We start from the raw sequence: 24,960 nt of genomic DNA, 5'->3' as shown, positions 1-24,960 counted from the left end.
GGGGGAGGCCGCACGGCGCGCTGGGTAACGTAGTCGGAACTGGGAGGCGTAGTTGGGGAGCGGCAGGGAAAAGAGCGGCCGGGAGCGGCGGTGCCCGCTCTGGTTTTCCACGCGAACGAGCGGCTAGCTCCGGCTGAGGGCAGGGGTCGGGCTGGCGGGGACTGGCGGGGCAGGTCAGGCCGATAGGCGGTGGCACCTGGACGCGAGCGCGGCGGCACCGCCCGCCCGCCCGGCGGGGAGGGGAAGGAGGAGGCGGAGGCGGGGGGAGCGGAGCGGCTGCCGCGCGCTGCCGCATGTGCCTGGAGCGGCGCCGGAGCGGGCAGCGCGAGCCATGGCGGAGCACGGCGGCCCTGGCATCCCCAACGGCGAGTGCGCCGCCCGCCGCCCCGGCAACAGAGTCACCGTCGTGCTGGGCGCCCAGTGGGGCGACGAGGGTAAGGGCAAGGTGGTGGATCTGCTGGCGCAGGACGCCGACATCGTCTGCAGGTGCCAGGTGAGGAGGAGGAGGGAGGCGGCTGGGGCGCGGGGGAGGCCGCGAGTGTCACCTTGAGGCCGCCGGCCCCGCCGGGCGCTTCTAACGGCCCCGGTTCTACCGAGCGTCCGGGGAGGCGCAGGGCCGGGGGCGGCGGGGCAGCGGAGCCTCCTCCGGTGAGAGCCCCGTGCCGGGCTCCGCAGCTCTGCCGCGCCTCCTTTGTCCCGGCGCCGGGAGCAGGGGAGGAAGAGGAAGGCGCCCTCCTCGCCGCCCAGAGCTGGCTCCCGGCAGGAGGAATGCGCCTGGGGTCGCGTCCTCCCTCCCCCTCCGGCCTCCCACTCTTTGTGTCCGGGGGGCGCCGGGAAGGGGCCGCGCTCGGCGGATGCCGCGGTGCCGGGATCCCGCCCGGCGGTGGCGGCTGGAGCCTCGCCGGGCCGCAGCGGCGGGAGCGGCGCAAAACCGACCGCGAGTTGTAGGATGCACGTGGGGGATTCGTGTAGTCCGCCACAACTCGGTCGTCTTCAGCTAAAACTAGCTGGTAAATGATTCGCCTGCCTTTGCTCCAAGATCGTTGTTGTGTCAATAGGATCCCATATTTACCTGTTTAAATACTTGTATTACTTATATATTTTTTTCCTCTCTACGGAAGCCTTATTCCAGCCAAAAAGCAAAAAAAAAAAAAAACAACCAAAAAAACAAAAAACAACAACAAAAAAAAACCACCCCACAAAACAACAGTCTAGCCTGCAAGCAAAATACTCTTAATGGCTGCGTTAAAACAACACCACCACAGATCTGAGATGCTTTTCTTAGTATCTCTAGTATAGTAATTCTCTGGAGCACAGCACAGAGAGCTGAAGCTACGCACGGTTTTCTTCTTAAAGTTGAGACATATAGCAGCATAAAATGCCTGTAGTATGTGCAGGTTTCATGTAAGTGTTGTTATCTGTGCGCTTTTCTTGAATGCGCAAATTAAATTTGCTCTTAAATAAACATATTTTGAAAGTGCGTATCATTCCCCAAATAGTGCAAATACTCAACGGTTGTTATCCAGTGAGAACTGCACATAAACTGGTGTTTGCAAAAACAAGTCAGTTGGAAAGCTGACAACTCAATACCTTGAACTTCAGAGAATTAATTTTTGAGGTAAACAAATATATTCTTAAATAGCTATTTTTCAGAAATGAATTATTTTTTCCACTTCTCTGTTTTTGGTTTGGTTTTTTCTTTTTTTTTTTTAATAATATTCGATATGCTGCTGTGGTATGACTGCCTGGCTTTGTGGGTCATAGAACAGAGTGACTCAGTTCGTCTTTTATGACTTTGTTCTTGAAACTTGAAGGGCACCTAGATGAATGTGTATATTTAATACTAAGTTTTGGAGGAGAAAGAGAGGCAAACAGTGAACTTATGTGTTCACATGTTTTAATGTGCTTGTTACTTGTTTAGAACAGCTGGGTAAAAGATGAAGAAAAGGGAAAAGTTCTGATGTTATCTCAAGCTAGAATTTCATGGCTGTATCCCAAGCCATGAACTTCTGCCATTTTTAACAGCTTGTTGCTCCTGATGAAGGAAGTTTTTCTTCCTCCTTTCTTCCCTTCCTGTAAATGACTGGCCCGAGTCTCCACCCCATGCACTAGCTCTAGCAACTGAACACTTCTGTAAGTTGATTTAACTCATCAGAGTGGCAGGAAGCTATTACTTGTTGGATTTACCTTCTGCTGTTCTAGTAACTAAAACTGGATTTTATTGGTTCAAAGGACCTTGGTGAGAAGAGAGGTCCAAAACAGGGGAAGCACAAAAAATGATTTCTCAGAATGAGAGGAGAAAATAGGAATGTTCTCCTTCAGTGGCACTGATAAAATAATTTATTATTATTGAATATTCTTGCTATGTGTACAATCATATTTATAAACTTTTTGTTAGTGCTGGTAAATCAGTGTGACCCTTGTGCTTTTTGTAGTGATACAAGTCTAGAAAGAAAGAAAGTCACACACTTGATCTGGTGCTTGCTATTATCAGCTTTCTGTAATTGGAGCTTCTGATTCTTATTTCACTGTTATGCTCTTACTTATTCCAGGATGCTTCTTTCTGCTCGTCATGCCACAGAGTGGCTAGAATGCCAGCATATGACGTCAAATATTTCCAGAGTGCTCTTGTGGAAAATTTATTAGTACAAATGTTGGAGGCCTAGGAAAGTTGATGTAGCAGGTCTGAGATGTTTTGGAAGTTCGTGTTGTACTTGCAGTGAAACTTTCTAGGGTTCTTCTCGCTGTACTTTTTTCTGGGCAGATGCAGAGCATGAAAACAGTCCCATCCCAGACGCAAGACATGACTTATCACTTAGTGTTACAATGCCTGTAGAGGCATTGTGAGAAGTTGTACTCTGAAATCTGTGGCCATGCCTTTTTGTCTCCTAAGTAGTATGCGTGCAGATGACTCCAATTTGATCAACTATCTGTAGCATTTGGAACCAGGTGCTTACTCGGGTGCAGTTAACTGAATGAAAGTGTCAGGAAATAAGTTATGACTCTACTTATAAATAGCACCCTCTAGAGTATTTTATCTTCGGTTTAGAGGTCATGAAAAGTGGTCTTGTGCTCAAAGGGAGAGAATGGTTTTTCTTTTCAGAAGACAGCTTCAGAATGTAACAGAATTTAATTTATCATGGTTTCAAAAGCAACGGTTACAAGAAGCTAAGCTAAAATTAAAATATGTCCATGGGCTTCATGTATGTAGTTGAAACCGCACTAGCAACTATGATAGTTTTGTGAAGATACTGCATAGGGTTCAGATGCAATTAATACAAACCTATCTATATGGCAGGTAAAGTATGTAGTTGTTCTTCCACTGTAAAATCGGAATTGTTCTTGATTTACCTCTTGGGCGTTTCTGGTAAAATGATACTATTGATAAAACGAATACATTGGTGAGACTTTGCACTTAAACCTGTATCTTGTCTTCAGTGTGGTAAAGAACAAAGTCTGTCTGCATGCTATCACATAAATCATAGTTCAGACAGTAAAATAAAGCAAGAATTGGTTTGAGATTCAGGAATAATTGCTAGAAGATCTTTGATTTTGTATGATTTGATTGATACCATTTTCTCTTAGTAAGCAGTTAGCCTTGATGCCAACAAACCTGGCAATTTTTAAGGTTACATTGTGTTTTGTAAATTCCACAGATAACGGAAAGTTAAAGGACAAGGCTTCTTGTTCTGGTTAAGGGCTTCCTACCATTACAGAGTGCAGCCAAGTTAGGGAATGAATTACCAGTTTCATTTGTTAGTGGGAGTGATGGAAATGGGAAATTAATGCAAGCATGTTATTTAGATAATTTTTTTTCAAAACAAATGCAGTACTAAAAGATGCTGTGTATCTCCTATATTAACAGCACCCCTCCACCCAATCTACCAGTGTTTACCATGCAGCAAAAAATGTAATATCTGCACTGATTCTGTTCTCTTTCACTCATTTCATCTGCAAGTTTTGGTCACTTCCTTTTCTTACTATTGGAGGTAGTTGATTTAGTCAGAGAATGTAATTCACAGAAGTGAGTAAGATTTCTAAGCTTTCACTTCATTTTTTTATGACATATTCCCCATGCTAAAGAATCCCATTTTGCTGCTTCTTTAGTTCTGTCTTACACATTGTTGCTACTCCGAAGCAGAATTGCAGCTCTTCTCATCTGGTTTCAGTGTGATCTTCCTGCTGTGAATTTCTACTCCTGAACTGCTAATGCATATGAATTGCAATGTTTGAATTTTCATAGTCCCTTTTCCTCTTCTGCCCAACAGCAGTGTGTACAGCAGTGCCACTGCTAATCACTTGATAATGTGGCAACTGTAATGCAACATCTAGAGAAGTTTTCAGTGTGCAGATCCTTGGGTTAAGCAGTCATCATCAGTCAGCTGATAACGGATTGATAACGTTACCTTCAATCAGCTGCTGACTGAAGTCCTCACACCGATGCTGCCTGATACCTTCACTAGTCTTTATGGCTACTTTTTTTGTTTTTAAATGGGAATTTAAAAAAATCTTCCGTTTGCCATGCCCACCGTTTTTTCTGAATATTCTCATTTGAAAAATATTTAAGTCTAGAGCCTATGCAAGCTATGCAGAATTAGGAATACCAGAATTAATAGCAATAGCTGTTAGTTATAAGGTATTTTTTAGCTGTGTGGGCATTCAGTAAGTGATGCCTAACTAGGGATTTTTTTAAGTGCTGAGTGCACTGCTGGAAGTTGTGGTGCTTGGCAGCGTGCCAGTGGTGTGCTCTGGTGTGAGGAGAGTCACTAAAGTGACATCTTTGGCCTACCCTATCAGTGAGCCCTGTGCTTACAGATCTACTTTAAAGCATCATGGCCAGGTTATTTCTTATTACTGTAAACAATCACACAATGTCTATGTTATTTTAAACAGAAGAACAATTTTAATGTGATTTTCCAGCTCATAAAGTTTGCACTATTAACAAAGAAGGCCTTAAAAGCACTGAAGAGCAAATTATATCTTGATCTACTGATTTCTTAATGCTCTTTCCATCTTACTGTTGCCTGCTACTACAGAAGCTTAATGTATATGTTTGTTGACTGAGATGCAATACTCTGTAGCAGCTCATAAGGATTTCAAATACATTTTTAAAATTTCTACTACTTCATGCATTTGGTGTGTGTTTTCTGTAAGTGTTCCCAAAGTCACTTATTGTTTTTCATGTACTTTCTTGAATATTGTCACTACAGCAGACATTGGTGGGGTTTTGTGCATTGAAGCAATGCAGTGCTGGACATATCTGTGCCTTGAATGTTTTTCTTGCTCCTTATCTGCCTGCCTCACTTGATCTTTTTTATTTCTTAGGGACAGATTGGTCTTTATTCTGGACTTCAGTTATGACTCTTGTTTCCTAACTAGCATATATAGGCATTGAAGCAGAATAAAGTTTTGCAGGTCAGGTAAAACAAAGTCAGAACCATCTCTAAAGAGTCTTTCTGAGTAACTCCTTTCTGTAGTAGTCCTCAGAGCTAATTCTGTCAGTATAGAGAAATGTATGGAGTTTCTTAAGATTAGTAGACTTCAGTAAATTTGGTGTTTTATTTGTTAGGAGAAAACGGGTGAATGTGTAAAACACAGTGTTCTTATTTTGTTACATTCTGCCTCAAACTACATTCTTGATGCAACAGTACTCGCACTACACACTCAGAAGTTTCTGAAGTCTAGCCAAAGTTTAAGAAACCTTTATAAAGTATGTAACATGATGGCTTCTTGAACTAGGTTTCGATCTTGCAAACATGAATGGATTTGTAAATGAAGAAAATGCTAACTGCTGGCTGCTGTTTATACTAAAATTCAGTGGTAGGTTATACACTAGAGTTTGTTAACTCTTTATTCAGTGGGGATGGAAAGGGGAGAAAAAGAGAAATTAATCACAATATATGTCAGAGTATGAGAAAATGAATTGATATCAAAACCTAGTGGGTTTTTTATTGTTTATACATTTTTAGAGGGAGATGGTTTGCAGTCTTAGGTTTAAAATACATTTTTGACAATATGTCATGAAATGAGGAGTGAATAGCATAGTAATTGCAGAGCTGTTCCTACTTGAGACACATCATGGGGTTCAGATATGTTGCCTCATTAGACCGATTAAATTTTTAAAGGTGTGCTCAGCATTTCCAGAACCTGATTTTGGCAAAGAAGCAGCCTCTCATATGTTTCTTGTGAGTAATGGTAGTATCCAGCTTTCTTGGTGTATTTTTGACTTTTCATCTAAGAGTTAAATGAAAATGTTTACAACCATATGATGCCAAAGCAACATTGACTTGCTTCTTGCCCAACTTGGCAGTCACTTGGATAGCTAGCTCAGAAACAACAGTGGTTGCCCTGAGCTAAAAATGAATGCTGGAATGTGGTAGCAATAAAAGTAAACTGTAGAAAAAATTATGCACACACACATCTGATGGAGAGAGTTGAAAGGAGTGTATGGCTTCTTCCTTCAAATTGCATGAGATAACATCTCTTTAAAGTAGACAACTAATTTTTATTCTAGAGGAAATAACTTGAAAGACTTCTTTGCTCTTCCCTGAGGCATCGTATCTTTTAGATAGACAACTTGGCATGATCATGTCATAAGAAAAGGCAGTGATTGTCATCATAGACTTTTTGGGTAGATGTTTCTCTTAAATGCACATGTCAGTATTGCAAAGCTGCTCTGGTATTTAGTACCAGTTTAGAGAGTCATTTCATGATATGCTGTTAATTGCAATTTCAATCTACTTTCCTCAAATCTTTTTTTCCTTAAGCACCTCAACTGCTAAGTAAATTTGTAGTAATGCAGGCCAGTCTTAACAGCTATGGTAGGACTGCTGTAGGCAAGGGGGTTTGAACTGTCTTGATGTGTTCAGAAGGGATTTAACTGTTCTGGTGTTTATGCTAACGTCTAGTCTGCTCTTGACTAACAAAGATGTGCTCTGGAAATAAAATACCTATTTTCTACATAAGTAAATCTTAAATGAAAAAAGATGTGCTGTTTTTCCTCTGTCTTAATTATACATGCACTATGTTTGTGTTCCTGCAGTGATTTATTACTGGCATCTTCTCTTTACATATGTGCACATGTAATATTTGGGTGACACACATGGCATACCTTTGTCCTCTACACAAAGGTTTTCCAGAACAAGGAATGTTTTGCTGGGGTTTTTTCCCCTTATAATGAGGAGTCATTTTTTGCTTTTAGTTTAGGAACAAGAATTCTGCTTTCCTTTTTGATTTTGCTGAATATCTAAGTCGGTCCGTTCACATTTCCTATTAGATTGTTGGCACTTCTTTTGCCAAAAGAAAAAAAAAAAAAAAAAAAAAAGGGAAGACCTCTAAGTTTTAAGCTAGAATGAATTTAAAAGTGAAAGGGACTGTCTTTCAGTTGAATGATGGATATACTAAGTATGTATATTTTTCCTGAAAGAGTCCTGTGTGCCAGGAAGGTGAAGAACTGCAAATTCTTACCACTTAAACTGGCAAGATAAAAGCTAATTGGTGATGTCCTTTGCATGCATTTCTGGCAAACCAGTGAGATTGGCTGCAAACCAAGGAGCAAGGAACTTCTCTGATCAAGCTCACCAGGGGAAAAGTGCTCTGGTTCAAGATGTCTCTGTAAGCATTGTAGTAGGGCTTTGTATAATTTTTAGTCTTTTTAGGGAAGTGAGGTTCCATGTTTCCTGGGTTGTTGGCTTCACTCAGTTTCACATAAGCTTCTAAGTTAACAGGCATTCCACATAAAATATATCGGAGCTTGTAACATCCAGTTCCATAAGCTGAATTTTGGTAATGGCTGGTTACACACTGTAAATTTGAAGTCTTAGCTGATAAACTTCCTTGTGCTATTTTAATTCAGTAAGAAAATAATATTTTGGTTTAAAAAGGGCATCTCTCTTTAATCCTGGGAGTTGAGGTCATGTTGCAAAAATGTTGATTAACTAGTCATCAGTTAACTTTCTGAAGACTAGCATATGTCATTACTGTTCTGTCAAATTAAATTTATTAAATTATCAGTAGAAAGGCTGTCTCTTATTTGTGCAGTGAATCAGCTTCATATATGAATGTTCCTTAGGGGCTTTTCACTAGTACAGCAATACAATTCTGGAAGAAAAATTGCTGTTAAATATTATTATCAATGCTTCTTATCCATGCTGTATATGTGATTAGAAAGCTGTTGTGCATGGACAGTATGTAGCAATCCAAAGAGCTTTGGGAAGCTTCAAAGTGAAAAGGCTTATCCTTAAAGTTGCTCATACATCCTTATGAGTTTACCAGTGTGGGTCCAAAGTATGACTCCGTAATAGTTACACTTCTAAAATGTTTTTCAGTCTTCAGAGCTATAAGGAGAAAAATTGTGAAATTGCAGTCAGGTGCTTGATTAATATTTTTACTAGTTCTGTTCCGTTCTTTACCCAAAATGTTGGCAGTTACGGTATTTAAAAGCTATAGAAAGCAAAAGAAAGTAATTAATTTTGCATAGCCAGGGGAAGTGCTGAACTTATAAACCTTAAAATTACCATAGATGTCCTATTAGAAATACTGTTCAATCAGTATGTTTAAAGTGTGTCCTCTTTGATACTATTAATGAGAATCGAGTGGTTTTTCCAGTGATGCTGTCTGGACAAGGGCACAGCATTGTGTAACTTTTGTGTTTGTGTCAGGCGTTTGTGCCAAGTGTTGCTTTCCGGTGCTTTGATTGTGGCTTTTGGCTAGCAGAAGTCACTAGTTTGATTTATTGATGTTTCAAGCTTGTTTCTGGTAAAATGTCAGCTAGCACATAATGACTTTTTCCCCTTTCAAATTAGTATTTTGAGGTGCTCAACACTCTTGTACAAAGGGTGTTTTCAAAGAATATTTATCAAACAGTTCCCAGATGAGCATTGCTTGCAGCTGCCTTTGCTATCTTATGACCCCTCTGTGTGCATGTCACTGATTCTGTTCATGTTTGCCAGGATAGGTATGTTTTAGAATGGTATCTTGTTTTGTGTGTACTACTGACCAACCTATCTGAATTGAATATGCAGATTCTTGGGTGTGGTTCTTACACTGAGAAGGATTTTTGGTCTACTTAATCTTTAACAAGCTGAAGGGAAAATAAACTTAGTGTTTTTGTTTACTTTAAGAAAATATCTCTGAGCAGCCTACTAGTGTAAAATATTTCAAAAATAAGAGTTTTGTAGGGAATGTTTTATGGAATTATGCTTATATAAAGCAGGTAGGTATGAGGTTTTGTTACAAGGATTACTGTCAATCTTAACAGTAGTAGTGTGATAATTTGTGTATTAGTGGGCACATTTCTGTCTCCTGTAAATTTAACTCTTACACACATTGAATAACTTGGATATTTAAAGATTACTAACTAGTGGTCAGGGATTGTATGCTTTTTCAAGGAAGTGATTTAAGCATACTGCACTAGTAAAACTGGAATAATGCCTTTTAAGAGTTTATATGTTCAGTATCCTACACAGGTTTTGTTTAAATATTACAGATTAAGTAGTGATCATGCACCTGATCTTACTTTCCCTATTCCACTTGAAATACTTTAAGATATTACTGTAATTTAATAGTATCAAGATTATGCAAGGAGAAAAAAAGCTACTATATCTTAATATTATTTTAAATTGTTCATCCGTCATTACAAACAAAGTCCTTAGACTAAATCCTTATACTGAAATCACAGAATTGTGGAATAGTTTGAGTTGGAAGATACTTTGAATATTGTTGGGTTCCACTCCCCTTCTGTTATGAGTGGGAACACCTTTCCCTATACTGAGTTGCTTAGAGCTCCATCTAGGCTGGCTTTAGGCACTTTAAAGGAGATATGGGGCATCTACCATGTCTCACCACCCCTACAGTAAAGAATTTCTTCCTAATATCTAATCTCAACCTACTCTCAGTTTAAAGCCATTCCCCCTTGTCTTGTCACTACATGCTCTTGTAAAAAGCCCCTTTCCAGGTCTCTTGTAGGTCCTTGGGTACTGGAAGGCTGCAGTAAGGTTGCACCAGAGCCTTCTCCAGGTTGAACAATTCCAACTCTCTCAACCTGTTTTTGCAGAAGAGGTGCTCCAGCCCTCATCATCTTCATGGCTCTTCTCTGGGCTTGCTTCAGCAGCTCATGTCGTATTGGGACACGCAGCAAAGGTTCATGCTTGTTACTCATGATGATTTTCCTGCTGTGTCTCTCAATGAGTGGAAGGAAATGTTTTCATTCCAATCCAACTGGCACCCTTTTGAGCTGGATTTTGCATTGTAATTTCATAAAGCTGCGGGCTGCTGAAAGCACTGATGTTTTGGTTGCTGAAAATTGTTTGGGAGTGGAGAGAGAACTGTTCCAAGCACTGTATTGAAAGATACAAGGAGAAAAAATAATGGAAGGAAGGAAGACAAACCAAATTCTTTTAACTTATTTTAGTGCTAAGAAGGTTGCTGACTTCTGAAAATCCAATTTTAGAAACCCTGAAGTATGCTCAGACTGCAATGCTAATGTCCTGATAGAGATGAGCAAATAAATAGTGCTGTATTTAAGTGAAGTATGCTTGGGACTTCAGGTGTAGTCCTGAGTTAGCCCTTTGGCAGGAGCATGGTATTGCTGGTTGTTGCTGATTCTTACTGCTCTTTGTTTTGGGTTGCTGTTTTGTTGCCTGAGAATTTTAGAATTGGTTTTGTGTTCTATTTTTTGTTATATTCCTATATACTATTTTTTCTGTGATGAAAAAGGCTTCCTCTGCTGCTGTTCTGCAGAATGGGAAGAAAGCATTGCAGTGAAGTTCTTTGTTCAGAGTGCTGCTGGGGTCTTACACCTCTTATATATAAGAAGTCATCTTTCAGCTCCATCAGTCCTTTTCTGCAGTTGGTCTGTTTGTAGCTGAATCCAGAGTTGTCTTGCCCTCAGGTTATCTTGGCCATGGCACTCTTGTTGGCTCAGCTAAAGGAAATCTTGTGCAGGGAGAAAGGCGAAGGAAGCCACTGCTGCATGTGTGTAGTGTATTCCAGACTGAGCAAGAGCATCCTTTGGTCTTTCTGCACATTTGTCCACTGCCTGTGTTGGCACACAGGTATTTATTTTCACATATGTGGGAGAGAAGTCCTGCTTTTGGGTACTTAGAAGATTACTGAGATGTGGTAAACTGATTTTTTATTTAGTTAGCTAGGGAGTATTGCCAGCCTCAATTACTATATTTTGACTGCAAAGACTTGTATATCTTAATTTCCCTCTGGCAAAAGCTTAATGTAAGGTATTGAATATCATTTGAGCATGAACTTTAACTAATAGTGAAAACAGCTTCCACAGTTCGTTCTCCATTAATAATGTTTAAACATGTGAATCAAAGGAGTGTTAGTTTGAATGACCTAGCTGGTCCCATTTGGTTTAGTTGGTTGAGGGAGGAGTGAGAAATCCAGATGGAAAGCACAGAAACCAGGAGTGACTTCATCAGTTTAAGGCTTAAATTATGCTCAGAGGCAATAGTTTCTTGCATTAACATCAATATCTGGAGAAGGGAAAGAACAACCCAAAACAAATTTAAACCCCATAACCTAAAAACAACCCTCCCCTTCGTCTCACCACCACTAGAACGCTGAGTTCAGATTTCTGTAATTAGAATTGTTTACCAAACCCATGTTGAGCAATGTCTGAGCACACAACATGTGTACACTTCACTGCAAGTTCACTGTAAAGCGTACAGTGTAAACCATTATTTTAAAATATTACAACTCATACTGTGTAACCACATGCTTGCATTTCTGCAATTAGGGTAGAGCTTACCTGTAAACCAGCAGAAGAATTTTGAAAATCAAATTAATGACATGCTGTTACATTAATGCTCTCTTAAAATAAGGTTTGAAATTAAAAATACTTTTCACAATGACTCATTTTGACAGAATGACATCAAGAGCAGTGTGGGGACTGACTAAATATTCTACCAGACAGCTTCCATCAATAACACTTTCAGGATTGAATCTTTTCCTATTGTGGGCATCATAATAGTATAATCAATTTCTGAGATTCAAATTTGAGTCTAATCTTAAAATACTATTTTGGAAACATTGAGGTATTCATATGGCTTAAGATGGTGATTTGTCAGATGTTTTCTACTTTAGTATCTAGCCAAAATACCTTAAAGTAGAGCTGCTCACAGCAAACATTTAGAATAAATACCACTGCTTTGCTTCTAGGTGAAGCATGAGCTCTGTTGCATGAACCATCAAGGTTTAAAAGGTAAAATGCCATTTTTATTCTCTCAGCCATGGGGTATTTTTCAGTGAGCATGGAACCAACACCCTTGGCATCACTCAGCAGTGCAACGATGAAATCTTGACACCGCCTGAAGTCAGCAGTTACATTCTTGTGACTACAGAGGCTGCATGGTGTACACCTTGTTCAAGCACATGTGACTGCTGAACTTTAAGTTGCCTGAATGTCTGAATGGCACTAGTAACTTGGCAGACCTTAGGGCACTAAGATTTTATTGTTGATCATGATCTAATTTCTAGAGTGGCCAGTTTTTCTTTCTTGTTTTTTTGACATTCATGACACAGGAGAACCTTTATATTTTTTTTAATTGTATAAATTGAGAAGCAAAACATGAAATTAATTTGTCTAGGTAGTAAAGAATTTCAAATAAATAGTCATTCACTAATGTTAATTATGAGTTAGTCCAGTTTGCTTATGCTGCCATCAGAGACTTTGGACTTGTCTTCCCATTTGTAAATTACTAATACCTCAGTACTTCAGTGCTGTACTTAGACCTATCTATTGAATTTTCATTTAAAGCACTTCAGTGCTCATGTTAAAGTCTAGGCTGATATTAGTGAATCTAATAGAAAGGAGTAATTTGAAGGAATCTGATGTGGAAGAAAGTAACTACCACTTTCACAGCTTTCTGCACATTACTGCTTTCATTACAAGTTCTTGACTATAAATGATACTCCAGTGCATAACTCTGCTTCTTTGCTAAGCAAGGTTTTGCTTAGCTTCTCAAACATTGAGTAGAAAACTAATGTCTTCTATTACAAAAAATACCTAGTGCATTTTATATAAGTATGTAGCTTAATAATTCTTTAAAATATTGTCTACTTTTGGAGTAACTTGCAGTAGCTCAGGAGTATCAGCATTACATTTAAAAAATAACTGTAAGTGATCTATCTACTAATGTATCTGGTTAATGTCCTTTTAAATCAAACACACAATTGTGGATTGGTAGACTGCTAAATAACCTTAAAGCTGTTGAGTAGAAAGAATGCAAACAGGAACAGGAATTTTATTCCTGAGCATTTATTACTTTCTTAAACCAGTGAATTTGAAAAGCCTGCTTTATGTCTTCGTTCAATATCTTTCATTTGTTGTGAATTGAAAAATTATTATTGTCTGGTTGAGTCAGATCACTTTGAGTAAAATCTGCATCGAAAAATCTTTACAGCTACTTCAAGGTAGTGTTCACTGCACGGAAAAATTCTGCAGTATGTTATTAAAAATTGTAAACTTTTATTAAACTCAGGCATTTCCTTTGTTGGGTGAAGGTTTGTAAGTTTTCTCTCTTTTCAGAGAGGGTGAAGTGGTTGCATGTCCTCAAATAAACAATGCTGAAATTACAAAATTTTCATTGCTGACTTCAGTGAGATTAAACTTGTACCTGTGGCATGTGTGTCTGTGTACTGGCACAAATGTTTGATACCTATAATTACTCTTTGTATTGTCAGATACAGCTTTATGTATTGGATTCATGCTTTGTAAATGTTACAGAAGTAGTGAGTAGCTGTTGAGTACATTGCTTAGAAAAGTCCATCTGTGATACAATATTCTGAAATATTTCAGATTGATAATTCCATGGATTAATAATTCTTATAGTTTCTTTTCATATAACGTCTTCATTTTGTCTTTTGCGGAAAGGTGGCTCAGCTTAAAAGTGTTTCTTAAAGGTTTTCTTTCTGTGAAGCAGTTTGTTTAACTTCTGGTTTGAGGTGCCTGTGAAGGATGTTCCTGTGGTTATGACAAACAGAACCATTTTCTGTGTAACCTTGTCTTGCACAAATGACTGAGTCACAAGAGAGAATAAGCTTATTTTCAAAAGTACAGCAAACAAGAACTGGGGATATTTGGTAACTGTTTTGTAATCTTAGTTTCATAAGCTTTTCTTGACCATATTTAAGACGTGGTCACAAGCTGCTTTTAGTATTTTAGATGGATTTCAGAGTTAAATGAATCGCTTAATGCTGTCTTTGTTGTAATGAAAAGCACTAGAAATGTTTGAAGTGTTAGTTTGGTGTAAATGGTTTCTGGTAACGTATGAAAATGCAATTGTTTTAGTTGCCTTTAGATTCACCCTTAAAAGCACGTTTAACTTAACATGTATTTGACATAAATGACTTATAATGTTACGTAACTTCTTTTATCAGGAAGGATGTATAGAATGAACTAGGTAGTTTTGCTGGTTACTATTTGTAGAAAAACACTCAAAATTCTGAACCCAAAATTTGTAACAACAAGCCTGCATGTTGCCAGACAATGACAGTTACCTATCCCAATAATTGTATGTTTTTATACTCCTAATTTAACTGTGAGTTTGCCTTTTTTTTTTTTTTTTTTTACTTCGCTAAGGTTACAATTCCACTGCTAATACTTTACTTTCCATAACTGTAGCAGAAAACTAATGAAATTGATGATGGCTTTTAGAAATGTTTGATTGGTCTACAATATTTATATATGATAATTTTAGAAATATTTAAATCTCATTCCACAATTTTGTACCTTTGAGGAACCAAAACATTGTCCAAAGTCTATATGGCAGATAATACTGATGTTGAAATTGTCCAGTTTGACAAAACAAGTTTGGCTGATTTCCTGGGAAATCTTTGATTGCTCTTTTGTCAGTAACAGAAGTGAAAACTGTGTAACCAATTTACTTGATTTCTATACTGTGTGTTCATTTGTCTTCAGCATCAAAAACTGTTAACACTTTTTTTTTTTTTTCCTCCCTCCCCTCCCCCACTAAGGGAGGCAATAATGCAGGGCATACAGTCGTTGTGGATGCTGTGGAGTATGACTTTCATCTTCTGCCAAGTGGGATCATTAATCCAAAAGTCACTGCATTCATTGGTAAGGGGGACATCTCTAAAAAACAGACAGTACTGTAGTTACAGACCTGTGACACATTAAAATAACAAAATGTATCTGAGGACCTAGAGGATCAGGATTCTTTTTCTTCAATTTTTCATAGGCCTGGATTGTTTACTGTCTTCCTAATACTGTTTTGCTTATTTGTGAAGTTTAGATTACAGAAATGTCTTTTGTCTTGGATAGTTCATCTTTGTTCTTATCTATTCTAGCAATGTAAAAAGGTAGCTGCCCAGTGTATCTTCATTCTCCCATTCTCTTTTATTTTCTCTACCGTTTATATGTTTTATTCTCACAATACCCCTCATTTGTTTCATCTTTAGCCCTGTTAAGTACTTACCAGTGCTTTTTGAATCATAGATCTTCCTTCCCTTTTCCATTGGATTGTGAAATGAATGCTTAACTCCAAAAGACTCACACTCCATAGTTCTTACCAAAAAGTACTCTCAGGAAAGTACATGGGAAGGTTTAGGGCAGTGACAGTAATAGATGATATGAGGATCTATGATCTGTTTGCTTTGTGAAAAGAGATTTAGTCTATCTAGTCTGTTGTCACTAAAAAATTACTTACCCCCTTACCTCTCTCCCTTCTTGGAATCCTGTTTCCAATCCTACATGGTTGGGGTTTTTCTTCTTTGGATTGCTTAGATGACCAACCTACTTAATAATGTGGTGTAGCCCATAGAATCTCCTTCTAAAAATGAAGGTAAACATAAAACATGTGCACACCATTATAACTATGTTTGTGCTTCAGTGCTGTTTCACCAAACAGGTTGGGTCTTTGGGTTACTAAAGGCTATGACTTAGCAATATTTCCATATTGCTCCTTTGATGCCCAGAGCTCCTGTCCCTTACACAGTGTACTTCTACAAGTCAGGATTCTGTTGCCATGTCCTTCCTGTCACTTCTTCCTGCATGTCATTGCTTTGAGCCTGCAGTCTTGCCTTTCAGTTTGGTATATATGCCAAGAGCAAGTGGTCATTGACAGTTTGCTAAAGAGTAGCTGAAGCACCTCTGTCACAAGTTACTTGATTCATAAACAGTCCAGCTGGTAGTGACTGTATACTCCTTCATCAGTAAATCTGTACTTCATGGGATTTGGTGATCTCATGGGCTGAGGCAGATGATACTACTTCTGTTCTCTTTTGATGTTACTGTACTATGTGTCTCAAGGTTATTGCTTGAAAAAAGTAAAAAATTATGCCCATTTGCCTTTTGTTCTTTGGTAGACTTGGTTGAATAAGAAGGCCCCCACACTTTAATAATACAGTAGTTGGGAGAGAACTTTTTACAAACCCTCTTGCCTGTATCTTCTGCCTTTTGGTCTTGCCTGTTCTGAAGTTTTTTCTAGATTCTTTTAGGTATGTCTTATGTATAAAATCTCTTTCAGGAAAGAAAAAAAAAAAGGCTTGGTATTCTCCTGAAAGAACATATATGTTAAAAAAAATAAAAAGGATAAGGGTATGGCCTTCAGATGGTTCAGTTTTGCTGTGAGAATGCTCCTTCCTAGGCACTCAGTGATGCTGGTTAATTGTATGAACTAGTAGTCTTTTACTGAGCAATGTAGCAGTTGTAGGGAAGGTGAGCTTAATTTTGATAGGGCTTTTTCTGTGTTGTTTTTGCTAGACTCTTAACAGTCCCACCTCTATGTACAGAATATTCTGTGTCTGTTTACAGCAAAATAGTGCCTGCAAGGATGCTAGTGTTTATAATTGTGATAGAAATGTGCCAAGCTTTTAGAAAACAGTAGGCTTATTAAATGAAGTACAAAGAGGGAAGTTAATTTTAGATATGAGGAAGAGGAAGTAGGATTTCAGACCATTCTATGATTCTGTTACTGTTTGTACTGGTCTAAATTGAAAGTTTGTTTCCTTTATTTAGGAAGATGCAAATGCATATAGGTAGAAATGCATACTTTAGGAGCAAATCTGGCTTAGACAAATTCCTAAGAATCAAAATTGCAGTAAGTTAAAGAGCTTAAACAAAATACTCTGCACACTCTTCAAACACAAAATACTCTTCAATATATGAAGTGTCTTGGAACTGTTTGAAATATTCTTCCCAGGCTCAACATAATTAATTAAATTTTGTATAATGATTTTCTTCAGGAAATGGTGTTGTAATTCATTTGCCAGGACTCTTTGAAGAAGCTGAAAAAAACTTAAAGAAAGGAAAAGGTGAGAATTTGAAGATACTACTTTTAAAATAGTTCGTGGCACATTCCTCAAATGATTTAGATGGAGGATGCCTCTGTAGAGGTTACATATGATGTATTTTTCCACAGCTCCTTTTGGCTGTTGCTTTCTGACAGGAGTCTTGCTGTAAGTGCCAGAGCCCTTGTGGAAAAGCAGATAAAAGGAATCTCTGTACAGTTTCAGAATATAATCTGAATCTGAATTGTCTGCAGATATTTTTATTAGCTTAAAAAAGTGAATTTAAGAAGTGAAATGGCTTTTTTAAAGTGTGTTAACCTGTTCAAAGTCATTTTACCTCTTAGAATATTGGTGTACACTTTGATGACCATGTTAATGTAAACAGTTGCTATGGTAATCACTTCTTGATTCAGAACTCAGTTTTTGGATACTTCCATGTTATGTCTATAGCCATGCTTGGCAGCAGGCTGCTAGAAGTGGGGAAAATCAATGGTCTAGATTATTCAGATCCAAAAGAGCTACTAATAGTTTGCTAAAATTGAGGAGCTAGTAGCTTGAATTCTTCTTCAGAATAAGTCTGATTTTCTCATATGTATAGGTTGATGCCAAGATTTAATTGCTGAAATTACTTTTTTTTTCTTTGTAATGTGATTGCTCAGTCTTAAAATAGATTGACTGAAGAATAAGCATGAAAAGTATTTATACTTTATGCATCAGAAGACAAAAATGCTATACAAAACATAATTTAAACTATTTTATTTTTGCCTTTAAAGGACTGGAAGGCTGGGAAAAGAGACTAATAATTTCTGACAGGGCTCATATTGGTAAGTTCCTGTTTGGTTGTTTTTTTTTTTGGTGTGGGTTTTTTTTTGTTAATTTTTGCTTTTTATGGACTTTGTCAGGAAAAGTGTGATAATTTTTAGCTGTCTCTTTATATAGGTACTTTTCTTTGGATTAGGTCTCCCTGGGTTGCTTTGATTTATTGAAGGTCCTAGAAAAAAATTTTCACTCAGAACCCTCCCAGATTTATGTTCTAGTGATTTTTTTAAAAATCCTATTCCATAAACATCTCCTAGGCAGGAAAGCAGGTTCACTTTCTAAGTCAGATTAGAAGCACAGAACAGTCAGAAAGCATTCAGAAGTGACTTGACTAAGGATGCATTCCCCTTTTGGTGTAAAAGTGGTGCTGCTCACAGTAACAATTCTGCTGGGAAATCAGGTGTCTGGGTGTGATTTGAAACTAATGCTCTCCTTAACAAGGAAATTGCCATGTGCTTCCTAAAGGAGATTCTATGGGAAGGACTCCGTAGGGATGAAGAGAATGGCTGCCCTCCTTGCAAGGAGCTCATAAGTGGAGCACCGAATCCAGCCTATGGTTGAGACAGCATTGCAGTTCAAAGCCTGAAGTAAAATAGCATTGAGTCAAATCCACCACCACAGAGCTTTAGAAACTCTTCCTGTACCACCCCTACTACATCTTTATAACATAAATTCATCCTTTAGATTAGAAAGATTCATCTTTAGATACTATAACATTACTGCTGCCTGTGGGAGTCATTTTCTGAAGATGTAAGCTGTTTAGGACTTTATAAGGTAAAAGCCTGTAACATGGGGGAAAATCAGTTTTGCTTTTGGTTTTGCTTTCTTGGGTTTTGCTTTGTTTTGTTTTTTACACAAATCTGGAATAGCTTAGTGAGTGAACTTCCTGACAGTTATTTCAGAGTAAATATGTTTTCTTCTTTGGAGTAACTAATGAGTTTGAAATAGTTGAGTAATTGTTTCTAAGTTATCAGTATCTTTTCTGATAGTAGAATCACTGTAGGTGAATTATTTGGTAATTTTTAGTTACTGGAAAACCTGTTCTGTGGTGATTATATTGCAGTGGCAATGCTGTGAACTTTTCATAATTGAACAGATTCTGAGTAAAAAGGACCAGTTGCTGACTGTTACTCATAATCATTCAACCTTTTCACAGAAATGAGTTTTCATAGTGCCTCTATTTAGAAAGTTTTGATGACAATTTTAAAGTCTGTTATCATGATAAAAAAGTCTTCTCTAAAATGGGTATTGATCTGTGAATGATTTGTCTGTAGCAAAAGATCAGCCGAAGGTAGGTTCACACTACTGTCCATAATGTAATTCTTTAAAATACATGAATACATGGAAATAAACACAAAGCCAATTTGGTAAGGCAAACAGGAAAACCACTCTTGTTCTGGAGAGATTAGCAAACTTACTAAATGAGTCTTTCCTGTGCAATGTTTAGATAGTTTTTAACTTTTGGGAAATAGTACTTAAGAAAACCAATTAAATTAATTCTGTTAGGCTATAAGCTGTGCACCAACTCACTAATCTTTGTACTTGACATGAGTGGTGTAAGATTTTGGGGATGGCGGGGGGGGAACACATGGATGTGTGTGTGTCTTTTGAGTTTTGTTGTTCTGTTTTGGTTTTATGGTAGACAAAGTATTAGTACAAGGGATACTTCGCATAATCTTTATCATTAATAACAGTGTTATGTGTAAAAACATCAGGGCTTATGAAATTCACTTCTGTTTACATATAACAGGCATTGGTAGGAGCTTTTGTATTTTCAAATAGTTTTAATTGATGTGGCCTAAAACATAAAAATAAAATTGTTTAAGAAATCTGTAGAATGGGTGAGAATGTTAACTTTCAAGTGTCTCCTAAATTTTAGCAGTATGACCTTTTTTTGCTATATCCTATTTCCAGGATTTTTTTAAACAGCGTTTTTTCTTCATTTATCCAAATATTATTTGGGGCCACTACAAAGCCGAAATGGCTTAGTTATTCTGTGGGATGTGTGTACTCACTCTGCAAATATTCTACAAAATAAACACTTTTTTAAAAGTCTCTGATAAACCTGTCTCCCCTGTGAAAAAATGTAAAAGAGAAGAAAAAACCACCTGTAATTTTATTTGCCTTTCTTCAGTGTGTATATTTATTTTCCACATTGGTTAACAGGCCTAGAGTTAGTCTGAAGAAATCATTGCTGATGTAAAAATTTGTTTCACACAAATTTTCTACTTATTTTATTTTCGTAGTGTTTGATTTCCACCAAGCTGCTGATGGCATCCAAGAACAACAGAGGCAAGAACAAGCAGGAAAGAAGTAGGTAGTTTTATTTTGTCAAACATGGGATGACTTAGTACAAACAGGACTTAATACACTGAATTTCTCTTTTGCTTTGTCAGCAGGTTAAAAAAATTATCCATGTGACTCTTGAATGTGGACTATGAGGGATTATTTCCTACACTTTATCTTCCAGTCAAAGATTATATGCTTAATTAAAGGGCTCTGTCTTTATGTTTTGCCTTATGAAAAGATTTCTAGTTGGTTATTTGCTAGTTTCTGCTTCTTAGTGTTTTAGTTGTTTACTGGAGGTGTTTGTTTCTGTTAGAATATATTTCTTTTTATGAATATTGAAGGACCCCTTTGGCATCTCCAAATAACTGAAAATCAGAGGTGCATGTAGATGCTTACATTGTCTTCTACAGAATGCTACTGACTTCCTGAAGTGCTTTCAAAATTTTTAGAAGCTATCTTGCTATGTTTTTAACTTGTGAGCTACTTTCTTGGGGAGGGGGAAGAAGCTGGCAGAATTAAGTGACCTATATACAGCTGGGAAGCAGTATAGTGCTGTAGACTTCTCAGATAACAGTAAACTTAGAAGAACTTCCAAAAAGAGAGATTATATGGATGAAAAGTAATTTAGACATACATATCTGAAAAATGTTTCATCCATGATAATAAGCTTTAAGAGAGTGCCTGATTTGGGTGCACCATACTTCACACAGGTTGCCATTGAGTGATGCTTTGTCAGTGATTTTTACAAGGAGTCATTTTTGCACTTGTCTGCACTGTACCAGCTCCCTTGTTACCTGCTGGTTTAGGATTTAAAAAGCAAAAAGTACATATAGATAGATATGGAAGAATATTCTTATTTTAATGAGCCCTTCTCAGCTATTACCAGTGTGTATCAGCTATTCTTGAATATTTATGGAGTGCAAGCTAAAATTGCTATATGACAATATTGCAGTTAAAAACACTGTCAGTCAAATCAGTTACTTGAGAGAATGTACCACTCGATTGGTTAGTGTTAATGATTATTAGGGAATGCCCAATTAATTTGCTTTAAAAAAAACTCAGGGAAAAAGTTACTCTCAAAACAAACAAAAAACCATAAAATCACTCTTAAAAATGCTGTATTTCTTTTTTCTGTGGAGTTCTTGATATTCTACAACATATGGTTTTCAAGTTTGTTAAAATTATCCTATTTCCTCCTAAATTTTAAGGCTGAAGAGCTGTATTGAGGAGAGTAGTACACAGGGTGACTAAGAACAGGCTATCATGGATTATCAAAAGATGGTCTCTTGTTTACTGGGGGCAAGGAATTGAAATAGTCTGCTAACATGTCTTACTGTAGATTTGACTACATGACATAGTTGATGCTAAAATTCTTTTTTGCCTAAGACTTTGAACTATTTCCATCAGAACTACCATTCTGAATGGTTAAGTTTATTTTTTCTTTTAACTGAATGCTTTTGTCTGGTCAAATGTAGCTCAAAAACCATCACCAGTAATTCTCATCATATAGCTTCCCTTGCAGAAAGGTTATAGAAAAGCTAATCTAATACACTAGGTTCTGCTTTTACAGTTGTTTTAGCTTCTGTAAGCATGGTCTTCTGACTTTTTTTTTAATTAATTTTATGTCTTAATGATACAAAATAATTGGAAACCAACCCTTCCTTTATGGAATAAATGGAAACCAACCCTTCTGTCTGTTGAGAGTATGAATTGGGCTGGAGGCTAGAGTCAGTTTTTTAAGCCACAATGTCCTGGTGTGGTTAAAGGATACAGTGTGTTGCAAAGTTCATTATAATGTCTTCTTTTTTTTGGTCTGGAGGTAGACATCATTCCCTGAGATTACTTGGTATTGAGTCTAATAGGAAGAATTCAGATTTTTTTTTCCCAAAGTATTTTTGAATCTAATTCAAACTGCTAGGAGTTATATACTCACTATGAACTGTATTTCTGTTCATTCACATATCAAGCCATACTCGATAACATAAGTTTGGATATGACCTGTGCCTCCTACTTTACCCGGAGACCTTCTTGAATTGAGTTATGGTATAGTACCTTCAAGGCAGTTTGAAGAACTATGGGACACTCTGCATATGCAGAATTTATAACTGAAGAAGAGTCTGTGTTTGATTGAAGCGGGGTGGGGGACCCAAACCAGTTAAAACTAAGTGTACAATTAAACTTAGCAACATGTAGCACACTTCTGAAAATACTGCAGACCTGTTCACTTCTCCTTAAAAAGTTACTTAATGTATTGAGCATGATGGAGAAGATACTTGATAATCTGCCTGTGATGAGTACAGTTTGGCTCCATTTTGATAACTGCTTAGCATCACTGTGGCAGAAAACATTCTCTGACGTAGCTGTACTTCTCTCACAGTAAAGTCAGTGCAAGCAAGTTTTATATCATTGGGACTTAAGCTCAAAAAGGCTTTTCAGGCAGAGTGGGAGGTAAGGGTAAGAAAAAGAATTCAGTTTTTCAGAATCAGCTACAGTGGAAAATCCATACCTGAACTCTTAACATAGAGGATTTTGAGAATCTGTCAGTTTTGGATGTTTGGCAGTGTTTTCTGTTTTCCTGGCTCCAACTGAGGTATTTAGAATGAAATGAAATATTTCTTATACACAAATATAAAATCTATACTCTTTGTGCTGTTGCTTTATGGAGGACTTTCTTTAGGTCTTCAGGACAGTGTTTTAGGAAGATGTTTATTTAGTTTTGGTTCATAATACTGAAGGATGTTTTCTTGACATTTGGTTCCTTAAGTGTAAAAGTTTAGAATTGTGTACAAATAAATATGTAAGCATTCATTAAAGTGCAAAAAATCATTGCTTTAAAACAGAAGTATGTAGAAGATTAACATATTCACTTGTATCAACAGAGATATTCTGACACTAGGTTGCGTCGTAAAAATATCTTTTGTTATAAATGCTTGAAACAAGGTTAAATGCTCCCAATTAACAGCATTTCATTTTATGCTAAGGATGAAATAGCTTTAAAGAAAAAACATCTTTATATCAATAACTCTTTATTATTATCTTTTCAAAGTCTGGGAACTACCAAAAAAGGAATTGGTCCAGTATATTCGTCAAAGGCAGCTCGAAGTGGACTCAGAATGTGTGATCTTGTTTCTGATTTTGATGACTTTTCTGAGAGGTAATTACTGTACACAGTTGTAAGTATAGTTTTCAGTTTCTGGATAGTACCCTGTGTAAGCAATTACATTTGGTTCCTGTTAATTTTCTTAATTAAAAGTTATTTTAAAATAAAAATTATGTATAATTTTATTAAATTATTCAGTCATGATTATTATAATATTTCATGGTTTGAAATGGCTAAGTTACCAAGTAACTGCAGATATTTAACCAGTAAAAATTGAGGGTTGGTGGGAGGAAAACAAGCAGAAACCTCAGTCCAGCATTTTTGCCTTTCAGGTTCAAAGTGTTAGCCAATCAGTACAAAGCAATATATCCTACCTTAAAAATAGATATTGAAGGGGAATTGGAAAAGCTGAAGGTAAGCCTGCTTCTGTCTCTTTGATGATATAATCACAGTGTGCAGTTACTTACATGCAAATGCCTTGGTGTGACTGATGCTTGTGCTTGTGTGAGGAGTTAGACTGTATCATGGGAAACCATATGTATCAGTGTTGCAAGATCTGCTGCTGTCCTTAAGGACACTCTTGGTCCTGTTTTGTGCAACATTTCAAAACTTACTTTCAAGAGAAATACTGTGAATTTTAAGAAAAAGGCTTGTATGGAGTGATATCTTCTTGACTTCTACTTCTCAAACATACAGTCTAGGAGAAAAACCAGGATTGTAGTTGGGGGAAATAAGTTTCATTGTAAAGCAGAATGTTAAATCCTTGTCTCAGTTAAGAACCGAAGCAAACAGGTTTTCTAAGTAATAAGCCTTAAAAAAAAATACTGTTGGGCAACATGGAAAAATGGAAATTGATAGCAGCAAAATTGGAAATTGACAGCAGGAACGAATGAAGCCTGATTGCCAGCAAGCTAGTCTTATGGTTAATTATGAATTGTGATTTGATATTTTCCCTGAGATTGGGACAGTTGAGAGTTTTCTCATTGGTATTAGGTTTTATTTGCACAGCATCTTATCTGAAAATTTTGTGAAGTGTCTTACTGTTCTATCAAGTGTTTTTATTCATGCTTTTTATAGAAACTTATCTGTGTGAGATTTTTTTTAACCCTTAAAGTGTTAACCAAATGTGACATTCTTTAAAACCACTGAGGTGTGGGGAACAGGGAGGGCACACACAATAACATGATAATTATTTAAGAAAATCAGACCAAAGAAATAATCCTTCCTCCACCTTTAATTTTTACAGCTTTAGTATAGAATATCTGGGAGTTCTTAGCACTTCTATTTGTTTTACTTTAAATAAGGCCTGTTGCAAATGTTGTATTACTTTTAATACTTGTGTTGTTGTATTTTTATTAATTTGTAGGTCTAGAAACCAGTTACAGTTGATTGCCTCATAATGGTTTATAGTTTACTTAATGCAATTCAGGATTACAGAATATCTGAAACTCCTTAAGGTTGAAACATAACATATACGTGTAGCTTGA

At 37.3% G+C, this 24,960-nt stretch overlaps 1 protein-coding gene across 1 annotated transcript in view; it reads left to right on the top strand.

Moving 5' to 3' along the window:
• The first annotated feature begins 250 nt into the window (after nucleotides 1–250).
• ADSS2 (adenylosuccinate synthase 2) overlaps nucleotides 251–24,960 on the top strand; it is a 36,742-nt gene continuing 12,032 nt past the window's right edge. Inside the window, exons 1-7 of the mRNA XM_021550399.3 lie at nucleotides 251–493; nucleotides 14,992–15,094; nucleotides 17,221–17,289; nucleotides 18,039–18,089; nucleotides 20,331–20,397; nucleotides 23,420–23,527; nucleotides 23,806–23,887. Of these exons, the coding sequence (XP_021406074.1) occupies nucleotides 332–493; nucleotides 14,992–15,094; nucleotides 17,221–17,289; nucleotides 18,039–18,089; nucleotides 20,331–20,397; nucleotides 23,420–23,527; nucleotides 23,806–23,887 (642 nt within the window). The 5' untranslated portion in view covers nucleotides 251–331. The remainder of the gene's footprint in view (nucleotides 494–14,991; nucleotides 15,095–17,220; nucleotides 17,290–18,038; nucleotides 18,090–20,330; nucleotides 20,398–23,419; nucleotides 23,528–23,805; nucleotides 23,888–24,960) is intronic.

Source organism: Lonchura striata, chromosome 3 (genome assembly GCF_046129695.1).
Source record: "Lonchura striata isolate bLonStr1 chromosome 3, bLonStr1.mat, whole genome shotgun sequence".
In the NCBI taxonomy this organism is placed as follows: Eukaryota; Metazoa; Chordata; class Aves; order Passeriformes; family Estrildidae; genus Lonchura; species Lonchura striata.
This window is presented reverse-complemented; position numbering and strand designations above follow the sequence as displayed.